This window comes from Limulus polyphemus, unplaced genomic scaffold (assembly GCF_000517525.1).
Source record: "Limulus polyphemus unplaced genomic scaffold, Limulus_polyphemus-2.1.2 Scaffold1081, whole genome shotgun sequence".
Classification (NCBI taxonomy): Eukaryota; Metazoa; Arthropoda; class Merostomata; order Xiphosura; family Limulidae; genus Limulus; species Limulus polyphemus.
The window spans coordinates 218,346-243,532 of NW_013666691.1; the positions used below are offsets into that span (position 1 = coordinate 218,346).

At 32.6% G+C, this 25,187-nt stretch overlaps 1 protein-coding gene across 1 annotated transcript in view; it reads left to right on the forward strand.

The window, feature by feature from the left end:
• The first annotated feature begins 2,640 nt into the window (after positions 1 to 2,640).
• Positions 2,641 to 25,187, forward strand: part of LOC106462047 (thyrotropin-releasing hormone receptor-like) — a 54,476-nt gene continuing 31,929 nt past the window's right edge. Inside the window, exon 1 of the mRNA XM_022389166.1 lies at positions 2,641 to 3,498. Within this exon, the coding sequence (XP_022244874.1) occupies positions 2,641 to 3,498 (858 nt within the window). The remainder of the gene's footprint in view (positions 3,499 to 25,187) is intronic.

Genomic DNA, 25,187 nt, shown 5'->3' on the forward strand with positions numbered 1-25,187 from the left:
TACGACAATGGGTAAACACCGTTTTACGGTAAGTACCTACGGTTAATTTAAGGTTTAGTTAATTTCTTTAGTCGAGAAAAGGTTAACAGTAAAATAATTAGTATCTATAAAATTTCATAAAAATTATCTGAAGGCTCTTATTAATAAAACTAGTAAGTTTTGAAACCATCTTATGCAAAAATCATATATTTATATATATATATATATATATATAATTAGAAATATTAAAAAAGCACTTTATTTAAGGTATTCTTAGATTCATATGTGCAAATCTTTCACACACATTATATCAAATATACCAAAAAATATTTGAGCATATTCTCATAACAATGTTTTTCAATGTGTAGATGCACTGATTCCTCGAAATAAACATAATATATAGATTATTACTGTTTCATTTAAATGGGCTGTCAATGTAGGTGCTGACGTAACACTCAACGTTACCAGAATATAAAAACCCAAAAAGGAACATTCGTGCTCTATAATGACATGTTATTTATTATTTAATGATTTTTACTTTGTAATTTTGTATCAAACGTTGAATGAAGAGAGTTTATTTAATATATAACATTTCTCTATCTACTGCATGGCACAACTTTTTTTTTAATCTCGATCTAGAAGGCATACTATCACATTCCTTCGAATAATGTAGATAGATGTGTGAATAACTCACTACACTGGGTTATAGACGTTCGTTGAAAGGTATTAAACTTTCGACGAACGTAGTCTCGTCAACAGTGAGAAAAAATAAAATGATAACCAACACCTGAGTGTTGAAATGTGGTACTACTGGGTTTAATTCTGAAGAAACTGTTCAAACTACCCTGACATTTAAAAATAAATTGTGGAAAGTCGGGGTCATAAAAACTGCTTACGTTTACTTTCGAATTGAAAACTGCCAACTCCAATAAACGATAAGCTAAGAAACAACGGACATCAAAATACAGAACTAACAGGTCAGTTTAAATAGTTCCTAGTGACACTACTGATGAATAAAATCAGGACATAATTTATTTGTGGAATACACATTACATTTTCAAGCTCTTTATGATATTCACGAAATCACTGATCAGTTTGTAAACCAGATGTACCAAATTATTAACTTCTGTTTTTGAACTAAATGATACGTATAATAATAATAAGAAAATTCCATGTAGTAAAGGTTACTCTATGGTAAAAAATTCGGAAGGGGAATGAATGACACAAATTTTCAGCAGTCAAATCCAACAAAGGCAAATTTAGAATCTGTGTTCATCTACAGTAAGCACTTAAGTGATTCAACAAGGACTGAAATTGAGTTTTCTATTTAAAAAATGGCAAAAGTGTCGTCGTCTATTTTGTTTGAACAGTTTCTCCAATGGTAAAGACAACATTCCTGCATTTCAACGCTATTGTGTTGTTTATCATTTTATTCGTTCTTTGTGGGATCAATAGTCCGCTGTTTTTCAACTTCGAAGAATGGTTTGTATCTTATAATGATGGTTTGATAAACTAATGTAGTAAACAGAACTGTTTGTTCGTGTTAGATATAAGAGCCAGGAGTCACTTTACTATATATGAATTTCTGAAACTATATATTATTTTATATTGTACATATTCTATCTGTAACAGAGTAATATTTTATCCAAGTCAATATCTCTAAATCTTTGTTTTAAGTTAAACACAAAGCAACACAATGGACTATCTGTGCTCTGCCACTACGGGTATCGAAACCCGGATTCTAGTGTTGTAAGTCCTCAGAGATACCGCTGTTCGTAATATTACTGTTAATTACAATGCTACAAACACACCCCTATGCTTAATGCGCTTTAATTGTACTCGAGTTCGATATACATCCATTACTTAAACTCAAGGTGTGAGTATGGAGTGTTAAAATTTACTAACCTGAAGAAACGATGATAAAAACTTCAATAGAATCTTTTAGTTTCATAAATGAAACTAAGAAAGAAAGTACATAAAAACATCAGGTTTATAAAATAAAAACTGGCTTCTACAGCAGGTACAGTTGTATATATAGTTCAGACAAGTAAATACTTATAACATGGACTGTACTCCATTGAGGGCAAAATTTTATAATCAATCCAAATGTTTCGTACAAAATTTACAAGAAACCCAAGTTGTAGTTTCTAAGCTGTTTAATAGTCTTGAGGAAGTTAGTACCTTTTTCAGAAGAGTGATGTCTCTTATTTTCGTTTCCATGGAAACTTCAACATGCGCAGATGTTCAGTTGAAGAATGATCAAGAAGCAACGAGAATGAGGTGGCCACCTAACAGCTTGCTACTTCAACGTTTCATCCCGCGCGTGAAGTCACAAATGCTTTCACGAGTGGATTGCCGTGGTTAGGGTATACGTTATATATAATAAGCACACTCTTACAGCTTATGCAATTCACTTGATTTTATTTGCGAGTACTTTTATATTTCTGAATGAGATCGCATAACTTTACATGATATGATCGTCAAGTGTTAGCTTGTTGATCTTTTGGTTATAAAGATAGAATATTGTTTAAATTCTTAAATCCTTAAAGCTAAGTGAATGAAACCGACCGTCAGCCACAAGATAAAAGATAAATTTCTGTTTATGTAAAAATTCAAGAAAAACTTAGAAAAACTAAAAAAACTACAAAGAACTCGAAGAAAATGGCAATTTCAACATCCTCTTCGTACTTAAAAGATAGTAATCAGGGCTCATCAGATACGGCTCTCTATGATTTATTCAATGTCACTGACAAAAACACTTCGTTAAGTTTGGACGAACAAAAACTACTGGCTTCTTCAACTTACCTGGACCCTTCTTATTATTCTCCAAATTATCAAATAATTGGTACGTTTTTTCAAAGCATTATATTTTTAGTAGGGGTCTTAGGTAACATCATGGTAGTCATTGTAGTAAGAAGGACGCACAGCATGCGGACTCCGACCAACTGCTACCTGGTTAGTCTTTCTATTGCTGACCTCATGGTTCTGATAGCTTCGGTCCCTAACGAGATTTTATCATATTTCTTACTTGGTGACGAATGGATCTGGGGGAGGGTAGGATGTGCGCTATTCATCTTTCTCCAGTATTTAGGAATCAACGCCTCATCTCTGTCTATCACGGCCTTTACAATTGAAAGATACATAGCTATTTGTCACCCGATGCGAGCCCAGATGGTCTGTACCGTTAGCAGAGCTAAGAAAATCATCATCGGAGTCTGGGCGTTTGCTTGTATTTATTGCTCTCCTTGGCTGTTCCTCACCAAGACGGAACGTATCTTCTACATGGGCCACACCAATAAAGAAACTTGTACTTTTGCTTTATCAAGAGAACAATACGTGGGATATTTCTTCACTGATCTAATATTGTTTTACATCTTTCCTCTTGTCTTATCTTGCGTATTATACAGTTTGATTGCTCGAATTTTGTTCACGAACGAAATTCCCAAAAATCCAGGAAGAAGAAACAGCTCATCCAAAGAATCCAAAAAGATAACCAAGAACACAAGTGCCAGGGTTCAGGTAAGTTAGAAGGAATGTTTCATCTCATATTTCAGAATTTTTAGCTGTAAATCACATAACAATAGGAACCACGATAATTAAGATTTTCAATAATGAAAAAAAAACACATTTAACGACTTAATTTTTTTTTCAATCCCATTCAACACAAAGATGTTTTATAATGTTTAAAATATAATTGGTGCCGTTATGTATCTACATATGTATTAATGTTCATAGAGTTTTATGTAAGTACTATATCTTTACACATGGTATATATTTATATCATACAGTAATAATAATAATAATACAATTAATTAAAAACTGATCTATATTTATGTTATTATAGATCTATAAGAATATGTCGTTATAGATTAACACATACTTTATATCTTATTTGTAAGTATAGTTACAAAACTTTGTAATAGTTATCACACTCAGTGTCTAATATATTATTATTCAAAAAACATTCTTTCTTGAAGGTATTCGAAGCCTGTTACGCAGAGTGAGGTTATACAGATATTCATTCTAATGATGACAGCAAAATTATTTTTTTAAATTCTACAACTTTGAATTTTAATTTCCTTTTTTCTGATATAACGATTTTCAAAAACAATATTGTATGATTATGTTGGGTTATGTTTACTAAGCTACTTGTGATTTAGCCCCCGAGTCTGCGGACTTACAACGCTAGAATCCGGGTTTCGACACCCGTGGTGAGCAGAGCACAGATAGCCCCTTGTGTAGCTTTACGCTTGATTACAAACAAAACAAACAAAAAAACTTGTGATTTAGGCTGATGAAAGAGTTCATATCTTATTTCCTGCCGAAAACCATTTTTTTTTCTTTGGAAGGAACTTCCATACCATATAGAGCTTATATAACCTGAAACATTGATACACAGCTGTTATGTTACATATTATGATCCTAATGTAAGCTTAGTATAATGTAGTTTTTGTTTTATTTTCACCATTTTAGATAGTTAGAAGTATGTATCCAGAAGACTAATCAGATGGTCCATCACCTTCAGTAAACCCCAATAGTTGAAGGCTATTTCTATTTATTTAAATTCTGTTTTTGAAATGTTTATTCTAAACTTAAATTTCGATCTAAATGTATGCTAAACTATTAAAAAGTAAATTCGTTGATTTCTGTTATAATTTCTTAGATCAGTACGCATATATATATATATATTGTTTCCTAAATTATTGTAAGACAGGCATCGAATATATCACTTTCTCTATGAAATATAATAAAGCAACGCCCCCCCCCCCACCCCACACACACACAGTGGCGTAGCGGTAAGTCTGCAAACTTATAACGTTAAAAACCGGGTTTCATACTGGTGATGGGCACAGCATACATAACCCATCGTGAAGATTTATGCTTAACTACAAACAAATAAACAAAATTAAGCGAGCCTTATAAAACTTACACCAGCGTATAATCAACTATGTGATTTTGTAGTTGCATCTTAGATTTCCAACAGAACTTTACTAGTTCAATTATATATGTTTATTTTCAGCAGGGACTATGAATCCAAGAGTCCACGGTTCACGTCCTGTTTCCGCAAAATAATAAAATCGCGCTCCACACTTTGGAGTCATTGTTGAGTTATATGAGTGGTGGTCAAAAAATATTATTTCAATAAGCATAGCCATTGTTGAGTTATATGAGTGGTGGTCAAATAATATCATTTCAATAAGCATAGCCATTGTTGAGTTATATGAGTGGTGGTCTCAAATAACATTATTTCAATAAGCATAGCCATTGTTGAGTTATATGAGTGGTGGTCTCAAATAATATTATTTCAATAAGCAAGTCCAAGAGTCAGTTGCGGGTACTGTTAAGTAGTTGCCTTCCTTCTAAGCTATCAATTCAAAATTCAAGCCCCCCCCCCCCTAGTAGCACAGCGGTATGTCTGCGGACTTACAACGCTAGAGACCGGGTTTCGATATCCGTGGTGGGCAGAGCACAGATGGCCCATTGTGTAGCTTTGTGCTTAATTACAAACAAACAAACAAAATTCAAGAAAGCGAATATTCGAAACAAACCAAACCAAGGTTTCAGCAATGTGCCTCTAAATTGTTTTCTTTGGCATTTATATATTCTTCAAATAAACATTTATACATATATGTATGAGTTTTTGAAGTTTATAACTGAACAAACGTATCAGGTGCAATCCACACTGTTGATTTATAATATATTTATAATATTATAATGTTATTTTTACAATATTGTATTGTTTTTAAATATTTTTGTTTATAACATACTGTCTACTTATACAAGTGCCCCCAGTGGCACAGCGGTATGTCTGCGGACTTACAACGCTAGAATTCTGGTTTTGATACCCGTGGTGGGCAGAGCTCAGATAGCCCATTGTGTAGCGTTGTGCTTAATTACAAAGAAATAAACTTATACAAGTAAAAAATATTCTGTTAAACATTGACATGTTATTCAGTGTGATCCTTGAGATAGATGAACACTTGAAAGTGTTTAAATGTTTTTAAATGCAGTGTGTTCAGTGATAATCTCACTAGGCTCAACTAACTTCCCAAAAGTTATAAAATATGTTAGTTGGTTCCTCTGCTTCGGAAATGAAACGTTGTTCTCAGACATAGCACTAAATTATATATATATTTTTTAATAGCGTATTAACTCTGAGTATAAGATATAAAGTAAAAAAAACGTAAATTACCTCTCTTTACAACATCAAGGCGGTTACGTATTTTTGATAGCAAATAATTTACCCGACTAAAGCTAGATTCAACCAGACAAGATATTAGAAAAGCGATAAAGTACAACTCTGCCTTCTCCCAGAGCTGTAGAAACATATTAGTTATTTCACTACTTATCCAGAAATAATGTTTATCACGTTTCAATCTAGATTGGGTTGTTATATCACTTTGCTGCTCTTGATAATCAGTCTAAAACCATTCACAGATACCATTTTAATTGATACTCGAGTACTAGTCGCGTCTGGTAACCTGACTTCTGAGCTGTGGGGGATACGGGAAGAAGGGAACCTTTGATTCAATTGTAAATTTTAATTATTTTATTTGGGCAGTGAAGTTTCGGTGGCCCACTCAGAATTTACTGTGGCCCGCTAATTTTCCGTCATTCACGTGTAGCCCCTTAGAAATATGGCGTGGCCCCCTGGGTGGCCATATGGCCCACGTTGAGAACTGCTGGACTGAAATAAAGATGCAGATAACTGCAAAGCACATATCACAAGAGTCCTTATAATTCCATGTAATACATATTTGAGTTGTAAATCATTCAACAGCTTACATCTTATCATTATAACGCTCTTTGAGTTGAATAACAGTAACAAACTGAACAGTCGTACTCAGACGAATTATCACCTATCTAACATATTTCGTCACAATGCTCTAAGAATATTTTAAGTTCACAATTAAAGAAATACAAAACCCAAATGAAAATGAGGGGGCAAAGTATTATTTCTTAAGTTAAATTAGTCGACATAGAATTATAAAACTGAACACATTGGAACATGTTAACGTTTATTATGTGTTTTAATTTTAGAAACTAGCTATTGTTAATAAGGGTTATAGTAATGATGACCAGATTTCGACAAAGTTACGTAAATCACGACTTCATTGTGAAAATGTTATCATGATGCTCATTTTGGGTCTGCTGTGTATGTTACACAAAAGTTTATGAAATCTTAAAAAAACAAAAAAGGAGCGAAATTAATCTCAAAATGTTCCAAATATTTTAAGGTCTCCTATACAGGATTTAGGTAACACCGCATAAAACTTTAGTACCCTTTCAACGGCTCATTATTATAAACTCAGAATATTTAAGGCTGTGGCTTCCTGTGAATTTATTTTTTAAAATAATCGATAGATAACAGTTCATATTGGCATTGGCATGCATAGCCGAATATTACAAGCAGTTCCGACTTCTTTATTAAAAACATTGTACACTAAGTAAAAATATAATATTTATATAGGAAACTTTAAGTACAGTTATGTTTTGGGAGATTACTGTAAAAACCTTCATTTGTGTGTTATTGAACTGCGAAGCACTGAGGTCAAGAAACTTAGATCGTTTTGTATAGATTATTTAAAGGATTTGGGGCCCTTTTAATCAATTTAAAAGAGGATTAGAAATAGTTCCATAACTTTATCACAGTTTTAACAGAATATGTACAAACGAAGAGACTCCCAGTAGAACCAGAAACCTTTAGATTTTAGTTAAATTAATATTTGAATGACTTTAAATGTGAAAGTAATTACAAGCATTTTAACATTTTGATAGTGAATTTACTAATAACCACTTGAAACATATCGATTGTTCTTGTGTGTTTTGTTAACATGTGGAAAACTTTGCACTGAATTGCTAAGTTATAATAACTAAAATAAAATCCTTCACCTTATCATTATATCTTATAAACACACATTTTCAAATATGGGAATGTCAATAATAAATTTACTTAACTTTATATTAAATCTACCGGAAGTCAGAAGAAAATTAAATTTGCGTAGTAATGTTAAGAAAACATACTTTGTCACAAAAATGTGTACAGATATTGAATGTATTTTCGTCCGTTCAAAATACACCTATTTTTCACTTTGTGTTAGTGTTAAATAATGTATATATATATATTTCAGATATATAGCTTAATACTATGAACACGTAATGCTAAACATACTTTATTCATACATCATTTAGTTACATTCATTGTGCAACTGATGATAGTACATTCCTTTAAAGAAGGTATACAGCACAGTTTGGGTTCGTTTTGAGAAAAACCGAATATTGAGTATTTTGCATTAATTACCCTTCTAACCTACTTAAGTACAGTACAAGACATTGTTGTTGATAGTTTATTTAGTGACAATCTACACAATGGGCCATCTACGCTCTAACTATCGCGAGAAATCGAACCCCGAATTTTAGAGTTATAAGTCCGGAAACTTACTGATGACCATCCGAGGCACTCTCCACGATTAAATTCATTAAATATACATTTTCATATTTTCTTCTTATTTTAAATATAGAAACACGAACATCCGATAACAACAAGTTCACTTGTATCCATCAGTAAGCACACCGTTATGGAATTAGACATTTTGTGACTTGCACTCAAAATTGGAATGTAATAATGATACGCTGTTACAAGTGTTACACCTAGTTGAACCTTAAACGAAATATTTACATTTAGCGATTACATAATATTGCATTTGTTTATGGTTACAAAAAAACAAATTTTGTAAAGATGATTCTTTGTGAAAAATAAGTTTTCGAAACTTGTTTACGTAACCAAAGACATTCTAATGAGAAAGCATGGACGGATGTATGAAAAGTTTTCGCTGTTTCTGATTAATTAATAGTAAATACCTATTTAGAAAGCTTGTTTTTACAGTTATCGAAAATTTGCTCTCAGACAAAGGTCGATCTGAATGGATGCTATATAGATGACATTATGACATCTTTTAATTAAAATGTTTAAATATTCTGTTTTCAAAAGTACAATAGTCAACTAGCGTGTATGTGTGTGTGTGTAGAAAGGATTTCCATAAGGAGGTGCTTTCAAATAAACCACACCGTACCTCACATACAGTAACAAAAATTTAAACAATTCTCTCTTGGTCTCATAGGTTTCAGTTTTGTTTATTATTACAAAGCTGTTGTAATACCATTATTAATGATATTTTTTGTGTAACTAGGGTTTTGTTACTTTTCTATACCAAAAGTTATCTAATGATTGTTGGTACTATTCATAGTAACTTAAACTAAATCTATAAAACCTATGTCGGTACACCTAAGTAAAATGCGTATTAGCATAAACCCGATGTTTTATGAGATATGAACGTAATAATGTATATAGAAAATACTCACAAACTCTCAGTCCTCAGCTGGCTCAGCGGTAAGTCTAGGGGGACTTAATGCTAAAAGTCATATTTCTATACCCGTTGGTACAACACAGAGATCCCATTATGTAGCTTTCTGTACACACTCTAATTCAGTAACCTTTCAAAAGATTCTTTAATGAACGGGTTCACGATACGTTACGAACGTTTCCATTCTTTTTTATCCTCCCAATTTACGTTTATCTTTTGTATATTTTTAAACAACCAAAGTGGACGAAGTTTTGTTTAAATTTTGTGCGTAAATCAACTTCATCTTTCCCTCCTCTTTAAAAATGTCCTGAGGCTCCATACTCTCTATTTATTTAAACAATATTTCTGAGTGTTAGATTAGTTGGTGTAGTTGCGACAGATGCGAACACTCACTGGGTTTATTGCCAGTGAAAAGTTTTATTTTTTTTGGCGGACTACCTTTACTCTTAACCTTTTTAAACATTGTGCGTTTGAAAAAACTGTAAAGGGGCTTCATTTTATAAAGCTATATTTACGTTGTTCCTTATGCAATTAACCAGGATCGTTTTATCTTGTCCTTATCAGACATCGAAGGCCGCTAAGCATGAAAGCTTTTTTGTCCACATGGTGTGATGAAATAATAGACAAACACATACTTTTGTTAGAAAAATAAACAAACGGATTCTTGTGCAATTCCATTAACAATGTTTAGCAAGGAATCCACGTAAACAACATTTCGTCATCTGTGAACTACTGCAAACAAAGCTTTATACTACTTACCCGATCTCATCGGATCGACTAAGCTAAACGTTTTTAACTGCGTAAAACTTCAAAGCTTTCGAATTATGAAGAGTTTAACGATTTTTTTATCTTTTTTATTTTCAAGAAATTTTTGTTTTTGCCACAATCCACTGCTAGTAAGTTAAGCCGTTTTAGTTGCTTGTGTTCAGGTTTTGTCTTGACATTTAAACTTTTCTTAAAGCAGCCTGTAGCTGGATTAATAAATAAAGTTCAGCCATTTAAGTTAGGGAAAAAATATTTTCAAAATGTTTTGTTATATATCCGTTAGAAATTTTGTTTGCAAGTATTAGCGGTTACTTTTTATGTTTTTCAATACAAATTTTGTTAATAAAAAGAAAAAAAATTAAACATTACTATAGGGAATTGGCAACAGTGCCTTTTCGCTTCTGTTTTGCTTAGCACTATGCAGACATTTTGTAAAAGATGTTATATTCCAAGAATAGAAAGCTATATTAATTATGGCTTTAAGAAAAGTCTGATTCCTTAAAGAAAATGCATGAAAATTAGATTTTACGCAAACAAGGAATTTGCGCCTGTTTCTTTTTTCTTTTGTTGTTGTTGTTATTATTTTAATTTATATTATATTTCATTCACTATACTATAATAAACTGCATTTATTATCGTAACCTGAATAAAGCTTGGCAAAGAGTCAAACTTGTTTGGTTTGTTTGTAAATAAGCACAAAGCTACACAATGGGCTATCTGTGCTCTGCCCACCACGGATATCGAAACTCGAATTCTAGTGTTGTAAGTCCGCAGACATACTGCTGTGCCACTGGAGGGCAAAGAGTCAAGGAGATAAAGAAAGGGGGATACGTTCGATTTTAGATCATTATTCGAGGAGTATGGTCTGAAATTACTTCACGGATTAAGATAGTGAATCGGATTGTTAGTAGAGAAAAGTAGAGAGTGTAATAATCCAGTCATTACTAAGCCTAATGCATGCTCTTCCAACCACTTTCGGAAATTATGATAGTCGTGAATTATTGTATTGTCATTGAAAGAAGCCCTGTCTCACAGGATTAAAATGAAGCATTGTTTTGTAGACATTGAAGAACACAAAAAAAAACATATTTAGCCATCTATACATCATCACAAAAAATAGGCATACTACACAATAGGACGAATTTCAAATTTTACACACAACTAAACATTGGAAAAGCAACACAAGTACAAATACAAAAGTCAGCCCTTGGCGGGTATCAAGGTACCGTAATGAATAACTGATGGCTACAGCTCTCTCTTCATAAATTCTCATCAAGCCAAAAACAAAACTCCCACCCAAGAGTTTCTGTCCATACAAATTTCTTTGAAATACAATTTCACTTTCTAAATCGCCCCTTAAAGAACAACTATAAAAGTTTCTATTTTCCTTCATTAATAATTATAAAAGGAAGTTATTTGTTAAGAAACATTACAGGCTGCCTCACAAGCTGTAAAATCATCATACGTATCGCAGTTCACTTAATGTTAGCATCATATCTTAGAAACCACCAGAAAAAACCCTAGGATTTCCAATGAAACTAATCGAGCATCAATGTGGAACAAACATGGGTATTACATTGGTAAGTGTCATGTAAAATATTGGTACGAAATATGTTTACAAAAACAGGCATGAAAAATAATTATTCCAAGTTCAAATAACAAATTACTCTGGAAAAACAAAAGGCAGCCATAATTGCCCCAAAACGAAGCTACTGTACGCAAGGGATATCTCGAAAATTGTCAGACGAATATACATAAACATATCTAAACTTCAGAAAAGTTCTTATCCCTTAAGTACACTTTAGTCATTACTTATATAACCAAATAATATTTGTAACGAGTTTGCTGGTTAGTACAATATTATATGCTTTCATTCCAGATCGATAAAATAATAATTGAAGAAGATAAAAAATGTAACAAGATGCACACTGCTATACTTTAATGAACATTTGTATAGTGAACACTGGAACTGCAGAATGATTTTAAAATAAAAACAAATTTTGGAGTGATAACTATCATAAAAACAGAACACTGAACAATTTAAAAAATATTATTTTAAACCGCGTGTGTAAAAATGTTAATGTTACACTAATGTTAATTTATTTGCTTTTCACTTTAGTCGAAGATATTCGAAACAGGACATGGTATATTTCATACTTTGATTGGAATATGAGCAATATTTTACAATATTTACATTTTACAACTGACTAGTTATTCTCACCATTGTGTTTAATAGTGATATAAATTTGATTCATTTTTTTTGTTTGAAGTTGAGCATAAAGCGGGTTTTGGCCACCACGTGTATCGAAACCCGGTTTCTAGTGTTAAAAGTCCACAGATCTACCACTGTGCCACTGGGGAGCGTGTATTTCAGAACTTAATAGAAAATAATTTACATTGCATATTATTTCATTTTCAGTGGAACATTTCGTCATTCCAAGTTTGTACATTGGCAGAATTGTGTAGTTTCTCGTCAGTTATGGCAGTTGTATAAATAAATGTTAATGTTCTTCTCTTTCATAAAACGGGTTCGGATCCCCGTCACACCGAACATGCTCGCCCTTTCAGCCGTGGGGGCGTTATAATATGACGGTCAATCCCACTATTCGTTGGTAAAAGAGTAGCCCAAGAGTTGGCGGTGGGTGGTGATGACTAGCTGCCTTTCCTCTAGTCTTACACTGCTAAATTGTTTTCTTTATTTAAGAGAATGACGTTGTTGAACGTCACGTTTGAAGTTATTAAAAAAAAAAGGATATTAATTTGGTATGCGAATTGGACGATTCGTTTACAGGCATTGTCTTGGTAATTTACTGTTAATGCCACGTATAGCTAATATTATAAAAATACTACCAGAAGGTAAGTAGAGAAAATTTATATGAAAGTCTGTACAAATGTACAATTTCGTGATACTAGTTACTATAAAATATTAAACTCCATTGTTATCATAGCAAAAAGAAGATATTGATGATATTATTTTAATTTTGTTTATATTTTTGCTTCGAAATAAAAATTAAAATCTTGCAAAGATTAACGAATGCCCTTTTCTTTGTCAAATTATTACTCATGATATTAAAACATATAAAATAATTTACATAAGCAAGGTAAATGAATAACAAGATTTTTAATAACATTTCAAAATAACAGTATTTTCTCATAAAGTGGAGAAATTGTAAATAATGGCAAGGGTATTAGCATATCTGACACATTGTGCTCTGCTCTACTTAATTTCACATTGCGAAGTATAGGAATAATAAGCCAGAGCATTTATATTATACACATGACAGAACCAGCTTAATTTTCTCAGTAATGTGTATATATCAAAATTAACAAAAATAAGCGCTTTGTGAAATCTGCTCAGGCCACCAAATTTCTCTTTAACTTAATGTAGTTTACCCATATTAGTTTTCAAATCAAGAAAGCTGTGCCTAATAATCAACGTTGACTTTACTTCAAATATTCATGTAAACGTTTGAGAGTAAACTTAGTAATATATTTAAGGTATTTGTATTTAGACAAAGAGCTTTTATTCCCGCATGAAAAATTCGTGCTTCGAATAATTTATTTTACACTAAATTCTTAAATTAAATACTTTTTTAGAAAAAAAGAATTAGAAACTTTCAGTTTTCTTGTAAAATATCGTTACAAATAAGAATTTATCAGAAATGTACATAATACATTTATCACTTTTACCTCACACATCAGACTCAATGGCTCAGCTGGGAAATGTAAATCAAGAGATTTATACAAAGCGTTCAGAGAAGCTAAGAAGGTGGACGTAAATATCCTTGAGCCATAGTCTTGCTGCAGACACTGCTTTAAGAAAACAGTACATTTCATATTCAGTAGTTTGGGAGTTATAATTAAGCTGCTTGGAAAAATATATCCCAATGATTTATTGTCTTTTTATTTATTTTGGACAGTATATTCGTTATTTTATTAGGGAAAAAATATTTTAACTCACGTGTAAAGCATTCTCATTATAATTATTTTTTTTTGATTTATCTGAAGGCCCGGCATGGCCAGGTGGTTAGGACGCTCGACTCGCAATCTGCGGGTCGCGGGTTCGCATCCCCATCCCACCAAACATGCTCGCCCTTTCAGCCGTGGGGGCGTTATAAAGTGACGATCAATCCCACTATTCGTTGGTAAAAGAGTAGCCCAAGAGTTGGCGGTGGGTGGTGATGACTAGCTGCCTTCCCTCTAGTCTTACACTGCTAAATTAGGGACGCCTAGCGTAGATAGCCCTCGTGTAGCTTTGCGCGAAATTCAAACAAACTTTACCTGAAAAATTCCGAAAGATGAACAAACAAAATAATCGAAAAATATTTTCAAAATCAAGTGTTTTTACTCTTTTTCAAGAAATAAATCTGCTGTAATATGCCATAAGGTAATAGAAATAGAGGGTAAACGTTTCTAGTTTAGTAGCGAAAATAGCTCTCTGGAGAAAGTTTTAATTTTGAAACTGTTAGATTAACTAATTATTGGTTGATCCTCTTCTTAATGAAAATATTTGCGTTATATTTTAGTTTGGTTATCATACAAGAAACTTTCTATTGCAACTGATAAATTAAACACTTTTTAATATTTATTTTGTAAATTTCGTGAATTTGCTGAGTAAATTTGTTACGAGAGGTAAATGAAATTAATATACGGATAACTAAGTAAGCAAATAAAACTTTAGCTGGTGTGAATCGAGAGTTATTTATTTAACTTGCAAAATGAAGTGCTTTAAAACTTTTGTCTTCGTTTTCCAGCCACAAAGAGGTGTTTACGAACTATAATGACAATTCAGGGATGAGTGTCTAGCCTTAAAACCTTTTCTTCTACCACCGGTGATATTCTACAAGTTAGCCTGGGTTAGGGACTATTGCTCTGTAGTGCATTTTCTACTGCACGAGGCTTTCACAGAGTACTATATAATAATTGTTTCCCATCCTCATTATGTGCTTCCCCAAGTCCATCATCCATGCGCAAGGGAAGACTTTTGAGGACCCCTTTGAGCAAACAAAAGACAAAGACATCAATGGGAGATATGTACAAACGGTAAAGCATGTTTGTACTTGCATATTGCTTAGAAATGACATGTAACTGATTATTTTATAATAATGGGGCATCCAATCCTTAGAGAAATGGTATTTTCTCGCGGTGTGATGGTATCCGAATGTTAGCCTGACAATATGTAGTGTTCACATTGGCATTTTTCTCAACTTTTCATATATTTGACTTAACATGATAGCTGAAACCTGCAAACATCATAAATTCCTTAGAAAAGCTTTCGTTACGTGCTCTCTTCCATTTTTTAAATTGCCTGGAATTTTGAAAACTCGTCAATAGACATATACTTCATCCAGCGTAATAATATATTTACATTTGCCCAATGCAGCTCGTACAAATTTCGACAGTTCGTCTTCCGTTCAGCTATATGCTTTGGTACAATTTTGTGAACACGGGTTTTGTGTGTAATTGTCTGTGTGAATTAGCTTGTTTACTAGTTATTAGAGAGGGTCGAATTTAGCTGCAATAGACCTTTATGTTCTTGGGCTACTTCCATTGTTTATCTATTTTCAAAACCGTCAATGAGACTGGTAGTCAATCATGGAGTGGCCTGTTTTATCCCAGCTGAACTTACCCGTTCTCTTGCTTTACTCTTATGGTTGAACAGGTATACTACTGTTACGAAACAGTAACATTTCAGGCTTTACGTTTGCTTTGGAAAAGTCCTAATAATATGTAATTCTTTCAACTCAATTTAAAAATCACCATACTTCAAATGAATTGCATCAAGAAGGTCAGAGCTTTCAATATATATAGTATTAGGTCACGGAGGTGGCCTGTGGCAAAGCGAATATATATGCAAATAATCTTGATAATGCACATTAATCACGAACAACCCTCAGTATATAGTTAGTTACCATATATGCTCATTCTCTTTTCTCTTACAATGGATCTGATTTTACTTTCTACAGAAATAATTTCGAATATCCAAAAGAATTTGTTAAGCTTGAATTTAAATAAGATATTGAGAAAATAAAGAAACATACGCCTATCGTATCTGACAAAAAAAATTAGGTAAGTGTGCGTATGAGTAATTTATTTGTTTGTTTCATAATTTTGCGCAAAGCTATACTAGGACTATCTACACATAATCTATCCATTATTCGGAAACATGGAAACACTAAAGGAAAGTCGTGTAGTCAACAGTATTCACAGCCGATTCTTTGACTACTGTTGTTTGTTCCAATGTTGGGGATTTCTCCGTTACCTTTATAATGCACACAAAGTGTTAAGTAGGTTTTTGCGGCAACGCTAATGAACCATAAATTCTCGATTTCACAGTTTTTTTAAGCCTCGTATATTTAAGTGTTTATCATTTTATATACACAATAGCTGTTGATTCATTAAAGTGAACATAACGTTTGAATATCCATTTCAGTGTTATAATCATATAAGATACCCATACTATAAAAAGTCATAAAAGTTTTGAAAATATATTTCTATTTTAGTTAAATAAAAACAATATATTACTATTCTGTTTTCTACTTAAAACTTATTTAGCTGTGTTTATAACGTTGAACGAAAATATATGATTTAGATATTAAGCTTATTATTACAGACAATTTTGTTTGTTTTGAATTTCGCGCAAAGCTACACGAGGGCTATCTACGCTAGGCGTCCCTAATTTAGCAGTGTAAGACTAGAGGGAAGGCAGCTAGTCATCACCACCCACCGCCAACTGTTGGGCTACTCTTTTACTAACGAATAGTGGGATTGACCGTCACTTTATAACGCCCCCACGGCTGAAAGGGCGAGCATGTTTGGTGTGATTGGTAAGTTAGTAATTATTTATTAAATATATTTTACACCAGTGCTGGTTTAGCTTGAACGCTAAGGGCATAAAATGTAATTTGTACCCTGGGTGTTTATTTGTAGGACTGAAAATCACTTTAGGACCAAAAACATTAAAAATATTTTACAGAATGTAGGTAAAACATTCTTATTATAATAGTAAAACAGATCAAATTTGTCTGTAATGGCCCGGCATGGACAGGTGGTTAGGGCGCTCGACTCGTAATCTGAGGGTTGCAGGTTCGAATCCCGTTGCAAATACACTTAAACTTAGAACAGTACTCTTCATACAAACGAAGTAATCTCTTTGGTAACTAATTTCATGAATACAAACCACTGTATTCATCTTTCAAGAATCTAGAAGAGTATTCCTTGTGACTATTTAAAAACTAACGTTGGATCTTTGTGAGAAATTTTGATCAAAAAGACTGACTGTTCGATAAAACAAACGTTAATAATTTTGTTTAAATATGTTTAACTGTGGGTTTACCAATACTGGCTCAAATATATTTCTGGTTATAAGACGTGTTTTATGTATGCACTAACACTGGCATTTTATGACACGCTTTTTATGTAAAGATGAATGTGAGTGACTACAAACACAGATGTAAGTACTAATCTAATCAGTACACATTTTCTCAACACTCGAATCAAACAGTCATACTGCTTAAAGATAGCACAAAACGGTTTTTATAATTTCATTTTTTATTTTATAGCTTAAATTAATTATTTACTGCTTCGTTGCTTCCAAATAATTAAAACAGAAAAGTTATTTTTATATACAAGTTTAATTGGCTCTTGACGCTCGCGTAAATTCGATATCCATTTTGCTATCGGATGAGGACTGATATATTACATGAGTTAATGTCATTACCTTGAAACAATGGCGTCAGATAAAAATTTAATTTTTATTCTAGCCTTTTCCCCAAGGTCCATTACACAATATGAATATTTGATGTGAATCTTTTTTCATTCCTATTCTATTTGAGATATTTATAACTTAGCACCATATTCCCTGTTGCCCTAATTATATTGTAGCATATATAATGTAATATATTTTGATATATCTTGGTAAGTTTCACATATGCACTTGCCGTACTTCTTTGATATATTTTGCAAGTTTCATTTATGCACTTGCCGTACTTCTTTGGTGTATTTTGTTTCTCTTATACAATTGCCGTATTAAACATTTTCATAAACTTATTTAACCAACAATTAAATCAAAACGATAGAGAACAATGTCTCTTCTGCTGTTGCAGGACATCCAGATAAGTCCTTGTGCAGCAGTCATTTTCACATCATCTTTCTCGCAGCGGTCTTCTTTATCTTGACCAGTGTATAATTCTCAATTCACATGCATGCCAACTAGCATATACATACATACATATATATATATATATATACACACACACTTACGTGTTGATTTTTTGCAGGTACAAAGTCGGTGAGCGTACCACTGACTCACCATAGGACATATATATCAAATGTTTATTTCAATTCACTGAATACTACTTTCATTCAGTTTAATTAATCTGCTAACTTGTTTTTTGTGCAAAAACTATTTTATGTACTAGAAAGCGTGTCTGTTTTCTCATTGCAAAGCCACTTCGGGCTATCTATTGTGTTCACCGAGGGGAATCGAACCCCTGATTTTAGCGTAGAGTTCCCGCTGCCCCACTGGGGGGGGGGGCTACTGGAAAGCTGCTGTAAAGATGTTATAATTAATGAAGTACTGAATGAACAACCCGCCTAAAAAAACTGTTTTCATTTCGCCAATGAAGATTCAGAAACAAGTATTAATTGTACTTCATATATGATAATTGAAGCTTTAATTTTAAGAGATTGTAGCCGAGAATTTGTAATAAAACCCTTTAAATGAAATAAAATGCTAATTATTTTTCCTAGATTCGTAATCAAAAATTTATAAATGCTTTTAATCTGTTAATTAGATAATGAAAACTCAATTTAACAATTCGTTTTTGCGGGTTTCTCAGGAAAGATAATGCAGTTATGAGAGGAAAGTGTAAATGCTATCCGTGTAATAATACATAATATTATATATTCCTGACGAATTCTTAAAACAAAACCCACTCAATCAAAAATTAGATCTAATATGGAAAATAGTCGTTTATTTTCGTCCCGAATAATTCATCGGAACTTCCAGTATGCATGTAAATTACTCCACATTTCCATTTTAATTAAGTTATGAAGAACATAGCGCTGAGGTTGCATGTTTTAAATATTTTATATATTTGCAAATTTTTTATAACTCATATACACAAAAAAATATAACGGTTTAGTTACCACTTTATAATTCACAAAAACCCATATCAAAAATTGGAGAAATAATCAAAGTTATAAAAAAAATTAAAGAGTAAATTCAACTTGCCTTATTATGAAAAAAATCACATTATAAAGGAGCGTAAACAACACTTGATTAGTTGTTTATATTGGTATTAGAATCTACACAGCACCTAAAGAAATATATTCTAAGGCATTAATGTAATTATAAATCATATAGAAATTGTTTTTTTTTTTTGCCAAACATGAAGCTAGTCGTTTGGAAATTGGCATCGTACTCTATCTGCTTATGCTCCAATTGGCTTCCCATTAACTGTATTTTGTACTTTGATACCTTTTTTCATACGGATAATTTCCATCTAGGATTTAAAAGGGAATACAATGATACAATTGTAAGTTTTAATTAAATGTAACATTACAAATGGTTAAGCGAATTATATCAAAACGATTTTGAAAACGCAGATCAGCAAACCGCGTGACAATCACAGCAGATATAAAATCGCAGTGGATCTGATGTATCAGAGCTACATTTTGACATTGTTTGGCATTTCATGGGTAGTGTGAAGCCACTGTGCATTAATCGCTTTTGAGAAGGATGTGCAACAGCCCTTTACAATGCAAAATATTCGTACTCTGAGATCATAATGTGGATTAACTTGAGGCACCAGCATCATTCAGAAAAAGACTTGCAACAAGACTTATCCCTGCTGTTGTAAGCAAATTTCGGTGTTTCATAACAAGTTCAGTGGAAAAAACCGTCCACCTTTACTGAACAACAGCATGCAACATAATTAATGAAATGCAACACAAGTCACGTGTACATAAGTTGTATCCACGGTATATCCATTCAAATATTACATACCTCAAACATACGAAGAATGAAACGGGTACCCATGCTATTCCACACACAGACAATCCAGTCAAGCTACCGGATGCTGAGCCTATGGATTTCTGTGTGATCCGACTGTTGAAATAAGCAATAGAAAATTTCCTCCTTCTACACAATAGTTGGATGGTGGAAAGCATTCATCGAGGTGTGGTGTGTATTCGACGGGATAGCCTTATGACAGAGTTGTTGTTTTTGTTCTTGTTGTTGTTTTGTTTTTGTAATAGAAACTAGGCTTTTGTAAAGATGCGCGGTTATCAGATAGAGCATGGCTGGACGTGGCATGATTGAATGCAACGACGTGATGAGTGAGGCTACAAAATTGATTTAGCATTATTTACTCAAGTACTGTATTACTTAGTCAAACATTCTAATTTCCTTTGGTTTTTGAACACAATTTTTAATTTAATCTGATGCAACAACATAATTTTATATCTATATTGCAGCTTAATTATTAAACCTGAGAAAAACTGTTAAAAATTCATATTAACTCTATTTTATTTTTTGTTTAAAGTAAATGAAGATGGTAGTATTTTCAATACAGCTTATAATACACGCTTTTCTCTTCGTCATCTTTAGTTCAGCTGTACTCTTACTAGATGGGGAATGCAAAAGTCTGAAGTTTTCCCGAAATGATCCTTGAATTCCCATTTGTACTCAATGAAGTACAGAATCTTTACTTATGCTATAAAAAACTTTACAAAGTACTACTCAAATTTTAGTTTTTAACCTTTCAAGCTGCCGTTTTTCATGAATTGCTGGAATCATAGGTTATTTTTTCTCTCAAAAAAGGAACACCGAGAGACAAAGGGATTAAATTATACCATACTAAAGAACTTTTTAAAGATGTATCCATAGATAATTTTATGTGTCAAAAGCGGAAGCCTTAGTAGTAAACAAGGCGATTTAGCATATTTTGCAGCTATGATCTATAACAAGTAGAATATATGTTTGGTTTGGTTTAATGTTGTGTAATACTTTGTTTTCTAGTTTCGTAGAGACATTACAGGTTTGGCTACAACATAAGAATTCGTTGTTTTTCTGTAAAATCAGTTCATACCAAAAGACACAAATACGCATGACTATTATAAAGTAATGTATATAGAAAGCTTAGTTTCACACGTATTTAGATTTTTTTAACAATTTGCTTTACAGTAACATAAGGATAAAGCAATGAAGGTGTATTAATTATGTCCAAATATTTATTGAATTAACAATTATAAACTAATCTATTCAACGCTACATATTTGATTAAATTTACTATTTTTCGTCTGTCTTTCTGCGCTGTTTTATGCCAATATGTTACGGATATCTTGATATATCTTTTAGCTATCAAGTTTATTGTGTAAAATTTGTCTTTAACATTTTTGGTGTATAAGAAGCGTTCCATTCGTAGCTAAAGGACATTTTTTTATAGCTCATGAAATTATATAAAACTGTATATACAAAAGTCCATGCCCATGTCCTTTATGAAAAGCCAATAGAATTCAAATATGGAAAGAGGGAGAAAATGATAAGTACATATTTTTTATTTTCTAAAGTTGATTTTAATTAATAAATGCTACATTAAATGCTTATCAAAAATTATTCACCTTGGTCTTTTAAGCACTAAGCTTAAAGCACTTAAGCACTTAAGTGTGTTTCGAACAAATTTAGTTTTAGAACTAGTTGTAAGTTCTTAGTCGAGCGAGAGCGGTTTGGCTCTGTAGTAAAGTTTAAGATTTGGAGCTAGCGAGCTGGGTTAGAATTCTTGCGATAACACAAAATATTCCCCTCACTTTAAGCTCTGGGTGCGTTATAGGAGTGACGACAATCCCATAACGTGGAATGTGGGAAGAAAGTTGCCGCTGATTAGCTGCCTTCTCACTAATGAGTAGTTCAAAATTAGGGACAGCAGCAAATAACCTTAGTAGCTTTGTCATAAATGTAAAATACAAACACTAAAGAGCTAAAAAGACTATCGTCAGTTTAATATTTTAACATATTTTTCATTCTCTTAATCTGTCGTACAGCAACTGCCTTTTTCAACCTTTGTATCTAACTTAGTTTCTGTTCTTGTTACGATGCTGATAATCGAAGTTAATGTTGTGGAAAATCTAATGGAATTCGTATTAATAAAGGTGCAACATATTGCGATCAAATTCTGTCACGGCAAAATGACTTTCAATAATGATAAACTACAACACATTGCGATCAGATTCTGTCCCAGCAAAATGACCTTCAATGCCGAAAGTTATATTGGGCTATTTCAACACTATTCATCATTAAAAAAAAAAACATTTAATGAGTAGCAAATAACCATCCTAATAATCGAAATGTGAACTGTACATTATAGGACAAAATCGAAATCCGAAGATTTATGAAGGTAAATTTGAAATATAAAAACAATATGGTCACTATTCAGCTTAGAATCCTATTTTTCTATTGTGAAACTAAAGCATCAAAGTTGAAATGAAGATATTTGGAACATAGCATCCACCTGAAGATAATTGTTTACTAAATTATAGCCTCAACCTCCTTGTGGATCAACGAAAAGCTTGAGAGCTCATACCGCTAAACTTTGGGGTTTGGTCCCTAAGGTAAACACAGCACATATAACCTATTGTGTAGATTGCGCTTAACACAAACATAGAACAAAATATTTTGAACTGGGCTAGGCTTAGTGGTTAGCGTAACCGGACCGTAAGTCCGAGAGTTCACGGTTTACTTCTCAGCACTACAAAAACTCGCTGTACACTTTGAAACCGTGTATGCGTTATAAAAAGTACACTCCAATCCCACTATTCAGACAGAAAAGAGTAGCTCAAGAGCTTTTTACTAACTGTCTTTCCTTTTGTCTACCACTCAAAATTATACATGCCTATATTCAATTAATCCTTGTGTAGCTTTGTGTGGAAAATCTAAAATATGCAAATCATAAAATTCATCTTCTCCTTTTTAGCTTATTACCCACAACTTGTTTGTTATCTAAGATTAGAAACCAGAAATATGATGTTATTTTCTCATTTTTTTCCCTATTTATCCATACATGTGCTGACGAATAATTTGGAGATTTAGATAGTTTTTACTGTTACTTTAATTTTGGTTTAGTTCCCATTTCGCTAAATCACATAAGCCTGATGGCCTTTAAGTCTTATGCTTTGTACTAAGAATATTGAACAACCGGTTTGTAGTCTCCAGTGAAAACAGTAGGGGGCGAAGACATGTTATTGATTAGCAACGATAGAATGGGATTAGGTGTTGTCAAGATTGGATGAGGGTGAAGATTGTAAATTACACTGTCAATAGTTTTATCTCAATACAGAAAAATAAGAAAGCTTTCAAATATGAACATTTCACTACATATTCTCTCTCTGTTTCATTAGCGGATCCCATTTCAGAATAAAAAGTTTGTAACAAAAGGTTTTCGTACACTTCGTTATCATTTGTCTATACTTTGTGTATGCTTTTGACAGGAGTTCGGCCCAAAGGAAACTCAGAACAAATTTAATAATCTAATATGTAAATCAAAATGTTCTCTCCTTGAAATTCAAAAAATTGAGATGGCCTTTTTAGACTATATGTATATTCTATTAGTTTCACTAACTCTTTCTCCTAAAGGCATATAAATTCTATTGAATAAAACTCTCAATGATTGACTAAACTGCGTTGTTGAGTGTTGATATAGCTCGAAAATAATATGGAAAAATATGTTTAATATTAAAATTTTGATACAAAAAATCCAAGCTGAATCAAAACGTAGATAAATCACAATACAAGAAACCTGACAACTTGTGGGATTTTAGTAGGTAGATCTTCCTTCTTCATGAGTGAGTTAAGAACGAGTAATAAGTATTTTCCACGTGAGTAACATGAAGTACGTCAAGTAGGTATACACACTAGTGACTTTGCTAAAGTACTTACATGAACACGTAACCTTTCTTCATAAACACAATATTCTTGCAAAATCTATTAGTGTGAATACTCTAAATGATTCTATCGATATGAACTTTTTTCTGCGTGAATCCACCGATTTTTGATAATTCATTTTGACATTAATAAATTGAAACAGAATTATAAAGCTACTGAGGACTGCTTTATAGAACTTCCAAATACTGTATCATATTTTTTTTGTATCAAACCACACACACACATCAAATATACTAAACATCTTTCTTCACAAGATTTCAGTAACACACAACACACTCATCGCATACGTACACAATAAAATTCCGTGCTTCAACAGACTTGTCAAATCCTCTGTAAACACATCTTACCATTATAACCCATAAAAACCTTGCACTATTATAAACTTCAATTTTCTCGTCTGTGATCGAACTAACTTTACGTTGATACTTTATCTTACTTCATACATTTCATCTCTCACAGCTTTCTCTCAATCCTGTCTTTACCTTTAAACATTACATTACCCCAAACAGTTCACATGAGTGTGCTTAGAAAACTCTCCTACCTTTCTCTACCAAAATACAAACCAATAGCTTCCAACATTTTTTATGCTTCTGCTCTCAGTTTTCCTCATTCCATAAAACCATCGAGCTTGCTACGCATTACTCTCCTAACAAGATAGGCTTTCTTAGTATTACCATTTGGGTGAAAGATGGTCTTATACAGAAAACCCAGTGAAAGATCAAAACATATTTCACCACAAAGTTGCCACCCTGCCCAAATTAAATAGAATATAATCTATAATCAAGTTATTCACTTCAATAAAATCTTCAATGAATGAAAACAATAAGGAAAACCATGCAGTATTCTAAAACAAACCATGATACAAAGAGTTTATAACTATTTTGAAATTAATGGGCAAATCAAAAATGCTAAGCCTACTCACCAAAAACCCGTCTTTAAACGATTCAGCCCTAAATAATCAAAAATAATTCGTTTTGTTGTTAACTATCACTTTAAACTCGAAATCTTCACTCATTTTACGGAAACAACAATATTTCCATTTAATCCAACTCAATGATCGTTTGTTTTATTTCCTTCCAGAAGTTGCATTACGATCTCTCTACATCAGATGGTGTGAAGAAAACTATGATCAGATG